Source organism: Rhinopithecus bieti, unplaced genomic scaffold (genome assembly GCF_001698545.2).
Source record: "Rhinopithecus bieti isolate Rb0 unplaced genomic scaffold, ASM169854v2 scaffold_52066, whole genome shotgun sequence".
Taxonomy (NCBI): domain Eukaryota; kingdom Metazoa; phylum Chordata; class Mammalia; order Primates; family Cercopithecidae; genus Rhinopithecus; species Rhinopithecus bieti.
Genome location: NW_016820486.1, coordinates 401,043 through 408,760, shown reverse-complemented (window position 1 = coordinate 408,760; position 7,718 = coordinate 401,043). Strand labels below are relative to the sequence as shown.

At 48.2% G+C, this 7,718-nt stretch overlaps 2 protein-coding genes across 8 annotated transcripts in view; one reads left to right on the top strand and one right to left on the bottom strand.

Annotated features, from left to right (window-relative positions):
• FHL1 (four and a half LIM domains 1) overlaps positions 1-2,409 on the top strand; it is a 50,896-nt gene extending 48,487 nt beyond the window's left edge. For 4 of the 7 annotated variants that reach the window (XM_017859812.1, XM_017859814.1, XM_017859811.1 and 1 more), the window contains 2 exons: positions 290-489; positions 928-2,405. In XM_017859812.1, coding sequence (XP_017715301.1) covers positions 290-489; positions 928-1,011 — 284 coding nt within the window. In that variant the 3' untranslated portion in view covers positions 1,012-2,405. Of the gene's footprint in view, positions 1-289; positions 490-927 lie in introns of all 7 variants that reach the window. The other 3 variants (XM_017859815.1, XM_017859817.1, XM_017859816.1) reach the window with 2 other exon arrangements.
• A 3,270-nt stretch (positions 2,410-5,679) lies between these two features.
• The window catches only part of MAP7D3 (MAP7 domain containing 3), a 36,174-nt gene continuing 34,135 nt past the window's right edge, over positions 5,680-7,718 (bottom strand). Inside the window, 1 exon segment of the mRNA XM_017859809.1 lies at positions 5,680-5,981. Within this exon segment, the coding sequence (XP_017715298.1) occupies positions 5,680-5,981 (302 nt within the window).

The following is a 7,718-nucleotide window of genomic DNA, read 5'->3' as shown; positions in this document are numbered from 1 at the left end:
TGGGGAGGTGGGGAAGGGAAAGGGGAAGGGAGGCCGAAGAGTGATAATCTGGGATTGTAATACCCCATAGCTGAAGGCTAGTTCAGAGATGCCTGTTGGCAGGATTTCTTTTTTGTTTTGTTTTTTGGTTTGCTGTTTATTTGTTTTTGCGATCAGCAAAGCTAATCACTTCATTCCTCATCTCGCGGCCGCGATCCACGTGCCCTGGGCCCTTTCCCTTGCCTCCAATTTTCCCATCTTCCCGGGGAGCCTTGAAATGTACATTTGAGAAGACTTTTGCCATCCTCAGGGAAAAGGACTGTGTCAAGAGTGAGCCACCCAGTCTCTAAAGCTAGGAAGCCCCCAGTGTGCCACGGGAAACGCTTGCCTCTCACCCTGTTTCCCAGCGCCAACCTCCGGGGCAGGCATCCGGGTGGAGAGAGGACTTGTCCCTCGTGGGTGGTGGTTCTTTATAGAAAAAATCGAAGCTTAGCAGCTCCTCGAGGCCCGGTAAGTGCACACCCTACGAACAGCCCAAGTTTGCCTCCTGGTGGCCACTTTGATGTCATGGCCCTGACCTAAATCAAAGAAACTGGTTATGCTGGGAGGTCGGTGCGCGTCACAGGGCAATAGCGCGGTGGCATGGGAACGTGTGGGGTCTTTACATCAGGGAAGCCCTTGGCCGGGCTCCGGCATCTTCTCAGGTCTTTGAGAGCCATAGCAGGGTTGCGGCGGCATGGGGGACAATGGCGGCGTGGGGGACTGTGCACGATGGAGTGGAGGAGGGGGTCTGGGAGCCAGGCAGACACTGGCTCTTGCGTGCTTGTCAGTCTGTGAGTGGGGCAGGTCGTCATTTTATCTCTCTGAATCGTGGCTTCCTCGCCTGTATTCATTCAGCTGTTTTTCTTGTTTTCTTTCTTTTTTTTTTTTTCTTTTTTTTTTCCCCAGGGTTTGGTAAAGGCTCCAGTGTGGTGGCCTATGAAGGACAATCCTGGCACGACTACTGCTTCCACTGCAAAAAATGCTCCGTGAATCTGGCCAACAAGCGCTTTGTTTTCCACCAGGAGCAAGTGTATTGCCCCGACTGTGCCAAAAAGCTGTAAACTGACAGGGGCTCCTGTCCTGTAAAATGGCATTTGAATCTCGTTCTTTGTGTCCTTACTTTCTGCCCTATACCATCAATAGGGGAAGAGTGGTCCTTCCCCTCTTTAAAGTTCTCCTTCCGTCTTTTCTCCCATTTTACAGTATTACTCAAATAAGGGCACACAGTGATCATATTAGCATTTAGTAAAAAGCAACCCTGCAGCAAAGTGAATTTCTGTCTGACTGCAATTTAAAAATGAAAACTTAGGTAGATTGACTCTTCTGCATGTTTCTCATAGAGCAGAAAAGTGCTAATCATTTAGCCACTTAGTGATGTAAGCAAGAAGCATAGGAGATAAAGCCCCCACTGAGGTGCCTCTCGTGCCTCAGCTGGGACCCACCGTGTAGACACACGACATGCAAGAGTTGCAGCGGCTGCTCCAACTCACTGCTCACCCTCTTCTGTGAGCAGGAAAAGAACTTACTGACATGCATGGTTTAACTTCCTCATCAGAACTCTGCCCTTCCTTCTGTTCTTTTGTGCTTTCAAATGACTAACACGAATTTCCAGAAAATTAACATTTGAACTTAGCTGTAATTCTAAACTGACCTTTCCCCGTACTAACGTTTGGTTTCCCCGTGTGGCATGTTTTCTGAGCGTTCCTACTTTAAAGCATGGAACATGCAGGTGATTTGGGAAGTGTAGACAGACAGACCTGAGAAAACGAGCCTGTTTCAGAGGAACATCGTCACAACGAATACTTCTGGAAGCTTAACAAAACTAACCCTGCTGTCCTTTTATTGTTTTAATTAACATTTTAATTGATAGCAAAATAGTTTATGGGTTTGGAAACTTGCATGAAAATATTTTAGCCCCTCACCTATTCCTGCAGTGTTGAAATTCATCCTACAGAAGTAACCGCAAAACTCTAGAGGGGGAGTTGAGCAGGCGCCAGGGCTGCCATCAACATGGATATGACATTTCACAACAGTGACGAGTTGAATCCCTTGTAAAGTAGTAGTTGTCTGCTCTTTGTCCATGTGTTAATGAGGACTGCAACGTCCCTTCTCTTGTGATTCCTAGGACTTTTCCTCAAGAGGAAATCTGGATTTCCACCTACCGCTTACCTGAAATGCAGGATCACCTACTTACTGTATTCTACATTATTATATGACATAGTATAATGAGACAATATCAAAAGTAAACATGTAATGACAGTACATACTAACATTCTTGTAGGAGTGGTTAGAGAAGCTGATGCCTCATTTCTACATTCTGTCATTAGCTATTATCATCTAACGTTTCAGTGTATCCTTACAGAAATAAAGCAGCATATGAATAACCTGCCTCCTGTCTTTTCATTCTGCCTGGTGGACTCGCTATAAGGTGATACTCCTAATCCAGAAACCCAAATGACTTATTTTCCTTCCAGGATATACTCAGTTCAGTGCAGGTGCACGAAACATAGGAATTACAAACAAACCTGTAAAACCACATTTGATTGACAAATAAATACATAAAAATGGAAACCACTCTGACCTGAAATAGTATTTCCCAGATTTTCACATCCCTGAAAAAGGATGAATTGGTTTGACCAGGGAATTAGGGAGGGAATCCCCGATGAAGCATGGCACTCAGTAGCCATCTTGGTCCCTGTTTGTTGGGTGCTACCTCGCTATGCCTTTCCCCTTGTGCCCTCTGGAACCTGGGGTCCGGGTTGAACGTGACCATCTCAACTGTGGCTGCCTCCACCTGCCAGCTGAATGACACCCTCGCTCCTTGTGGATGTGACTCACTAAGGAGGCTGCCCATTTGGGCCCATGCACTTCAGTTGGGGGCAACATGCAGGGATGTTGTGGGCAGAGGCAGGGGTTGGCCCGTCATTGAGGCTCCCCAGTTGCCACTGCTTCTAGACTAGCACCACACACTAGTGTCTTTTCTTCACCTCTGAGGCTTGTGTTCTTGGGTCATCCAACCTGTCTACACCCATGTGGCCCTTACGGCACAGCACAAGAGGCCCCATTCGACAGGTGTCTGCTGCACTCTCCTCCCGGTGGAAGGGGCTTCACACCATAAGGGCCCCTGCAAGCAGAACTGGGTGGGAGGAGGAGGTGTTAGTCTTAACTGGGCCTCATGCTGAGGGTAATGAAAGCAAAGGGCAGAAGCCCTTTGGTGCTAATGTTTGCCTTCTGAGAAGGGAACAACCTGTCAGCAAGAAACTGTGAGCACTTTTAGGAATGTGGCACATCCGCTTGTGTGTGTTTCCTTACAGAAATTCGCCATGAAAACCTTGAAATCAATGAAGTCTGTCTAGTCATGTGGGGCCTCAGGGACATGAGGCTGGGTCAGGGGATGGGAAGTGGCTGCCCTCACTGCTCCCAAAGGACTGGGCTGAGTTCCCAAGGCTACAGCAAGGAAAGGAGCCCCACTGGGACAGGGGAGAGGAGACAGGCCTGGGATGGAGAGGGGACCCCATCTGCCTTCATTAAGGGCTTTGGCCCCGGCTTATGCTCTCGATCCGCTTCGGCTGAGCCCTGGGCCTTCAGCATCCAGACGCATGCTCCCCTGCCTACCCACGTGCTCTTTCCCATTCCGGAACTCTTCCTCACTGTGACAGTTCCTTGCCCTCCAGTCTTCAGTCCACCCTCCTTCTCAGCCCCTTCCCACCCTAACGCCCCTCCCCATCTGCCCTAGATTCTATGGTCTGCATTTCATTCATTTCCCTCCTCACTCCTGTTATCCCTTTGCCCTTCTAGCCTGCTTGGCCTGCAAAACCTGAGTGGATGGCTCGAGCTCTGCTGAGGAAAAGCACCCTGGTCTAAAATTCCCAGTCCCACCACTCTTGCCACTTGGCCCAAAGTCCCAAGACCACCTCCACCACCTTCCTCACCCAGGAGATTGAGGTCTATCCGGAGTCAGCTTCTAGCTATTGCTTGCTTCGTGATGCCTGCCTGTCCTTCACACTTCAGCATCTGGTGAAGCACCTACACACATCAGAACCGACAGGCACCATCACTCCCATTTCCCAGATGAGAAAACAGAGGTTAAGAAGCTTGCGTAAGGTCACACAGCTAATAAGTGACAAGCCACACCCTAGACACACCTCTAGCATATCACTCGACACTAAATTGTCGTAAAAATAAGACACATCACAATAAAACCGTCATGCACAGTGCTCAGTACTTAGAAGGCATTTGTTTGTTGAATACGTGATTTTAAGTGACACCCCTAAGGCTCAGGAGAAATGAGGGTAAATTTCCACTTAACAGTTTGTCAGCAGAGAAATATTTTCTCCCTCATAATGAATGGGATCAGAACATCAAGAACCTCTCTACTTGTGATTAACAGGGTGGGCTCTGGCACCAGGCTGCCAGGGTTCAAATCCTGGCTGCTCTGCCATTTTCTAGTCATGAGACCTTGGGCAAGTGAACCTCTCTGAGCTTGATTCTTCACCTGTGAGACCTAAAATTTCTACTTTGCAGAATCCCATGTTGGGGACATAATACAAGTGCTTACTGAGGGGACTGGCACCCAGTAAACACACTAAATGCCAACAAGTATTTCATCCCCAGCACCAAAGACACTGCTCTGGTGTCTGTGACCTACCCTGCAAGCCTCAAGACACTATGTTCACTCCCAAAGCAGTGTGGGGTGTTGGCTTGAGGGACAAACTTGGGTTTGAATATCAGCTCTGCCTCTTTCCAGCTGTGTGATCTGGAACAAATGCTGCTCTCCACAAATTTCAGTGTCCTCATAGGCATAAATGAGTACCTACACCTCATAGAGTTGTTGTGAGCATTGAAAATGCCTGGCTGGGCACGGTGGCTCACGCCTGTAATCCCAGCACTTTGGGAGGCTGAGGCGGGCAGATCACCTGAGGTCAGGAGTTCGAGACCAGCCTGGCCAACATGGTGAAACCCTGTCTCTACTAAAAATACACAAACCAACCAAGTGTTGTGGTGTGTGCCTGTAGTCCCAGCTGCTTAGGAGGCTGAGGTGGATGAATCGCTTAAACCTGGGAGGCGGAGGTTGCAGTGAGTCGAGATCATGCCACTGCATTCCAGCCTGGGAAACAGAGTGAGACTCTGTCTCAAAAACACAAAACAAACAAACAGAAAAAAAAGAAAATGCCTATCAAGTACCTGGCATATTGCACATGTAAACCGAACTGCAATGATTACAACACATTTGGGGAAATTAGAATCAGATGGGTACCGAGGACCCATCTGGAAACACTGTAACTGCAATGGTGAGGGGACCAAAGGCAAGGAGGCTGTTTTGGGGCCTGTTTCGACCAACCAGGCTAGCCAGGCACTGGAGGGGTGGGGTCACTGAAGATGACAGAATTGCCCCGACATGATAAAATGTCATGCACAGTCCGCCTCCACGCTCTGGCTCCTTGGCCCTAGCTGCTGTTTTATGCCTCCTGATCCCTCTGGCTCTGGCTCCAAGGAGTTAGAGGTGTTGGAGAGCAGTGGAGTCTCAAAACTGAAAAGGCTGCAGAGATTGTAGCACAGCTCCATCATTTGACAGACAAGGAACAGGGATCAGAGTAGAGCAACAACGTGCATAATGTCACATGTGAGCTAGCAGCCCTCTCAGCTGGGTTCAGGTCTTCAGGGCCCTGTCTGGCATTCTTTATGGTATTTCACACTGCATTCTTGTGGTTTTGAGGGATTGGAGCAGTTAAAAAACTTCATTCCACATGCAGTGTCTACAATGACACAGGCATAGAAAATGCGCTGATCTGCAGAATCCTCTGGTAGAGGCCAGGGGTCTGTCCCTCTGCGTAGAGGACACCAGGATGGGAAATGCAAGGCAGCAATGCGCGAGGGGAAGGCTAGGTCAATGTCCATCACCTTGGCCTTGTAAACAGGAACATCCTGGTAGACAGTTTCAATGGATGGATCAACAGGACCTGGCGCCAAACTTGGCAGTGAAGAGTTTCCAGCTCAGATGAGACACAGGGAGGTGATATGTTTGACAGGAATGGGATGTGCCTAGTTTGTGCTGATTCAAAAGTATATAGAATGCTCTAGCATGTTCAGTGGGGAATGGCTACCACCATTCTCATAAGACCAGACCCCAAAGACTGGGGATAAACAAGGACCTTGCCTTATCAAAAACAAAACCTAGAAAAGCAGAGGTCCCCAACCCTCGGGCCACGGACTGGTGCTGGTCTGTGACCTGTTAGGAACTGGGTCAAAGAGCAGGTGAGTGGCAGGAGAGCAAATCTTCATCTGTATTTACAGTGGCTCCCCATCACTTGCATTGCCGCCTGAGCTCGGCCTCCTGTCAGAGCAGTAGTGGCATTAGATTCTCATAGAAGTGAGAACCCTATTGTGAACCACGCATGTGGCGGATCTAGGTTGTGCACTCCTCATGAGATTCTAATGTCTGATGATGTCACTGTCTACCATCATCCCCAGGTGGGACCGTCTAGTTGCAAGAAAACAAGCTCAGGGTTCCCACTGATTCTACGTTATGGTGAGTTGTATAATTACTTCATTATATATTACAATGTGATAATAGAAATAAAGTGCACAATAAATGTAATGCACTTGAATCATCCTAAAACCAGCACACCATCCCCACCAAAGGTTCATGGAAAAATTGTCTTCCACAAAACCAGTTCCTGGTGCCAAAAAGGCTGGGGACTGCTGGAGTAAAGCATGATTTAAAATTGGAAACTAAACACTCACAGGCAGATGAGAATATTTGTTTTGCCATTCACAGTAACAGTGATGTCGTTAAGAGATGAGTATATAAAAGAGCACAATTAACCGCCTGAGCGTGCACGCCCAGACGTTTCAAAGCAAGAGGGTTTTCCTCATCCAAGGTAAGCACCAAATGTGAGAATTAAAGGGGCGAGGGAGGAGGGAAAGGGGAGTAACCGCTTAAAGGGCACAGATTTTCTTTTCAGGGTGATGAAAATGCTCCAGAACTAGATAGTGGTATTGGATAGCTGCACAGCCTTGTGAATATACACTTTAAAATGGTTACTTTTAGGTTATACGATTTTCATTAGGATAAAAAAAGCAAGATCAGCACCATAAAACAGGGCAAGAAAAAAACAAAAAAATAAAAAAAAAAAAATTCAAAAGATACTGTAGTAATAAGCCTCAACTTATACAAGAGAACCATCACAGGGAAGAGTAACAAGCACTGAAATAATTGCAGGAAGACAACCAGAGCTTGAAAACTCACATCTAGGCTGGGTGTGGTGGCTCATGCCTGTAATCCCAGCACTTTTGGAGGCTGAGGCAGGAAGATCACTTGAGGCCAGGAGTTCAAGATCAGCCTGGGTGACAGGGCAAGACTCCGTCTCCAAAAAAAAAAAAAAAAAAAAAGGAAGACGCCGGGGGGGGGGGGAGGGGGGGAGAGGGGGGGGGGGAGAGGGGGGGGGGGGGGGAGAGGGGGAGAGAGAGAGAGAGAGTGAGAGAGAGAGAGAGAGAGAGTGAGAGAGAGAGAGAGAGAGTGAGAGAGAAAGTGAGAGAGTGAGAGAGAAAGCCAGGTATGGTGCCATGACTGTGGTCCCAGCTACTCAGGAGGCTGAGGTGGGAGGACTGCATAAACCTCAGAGTTTGAGGCTGCAATTAGCTATGATTGTGCCACTGCACTCCAGCCTTGGCCACAGAGTGAGACTTTGTCTCTA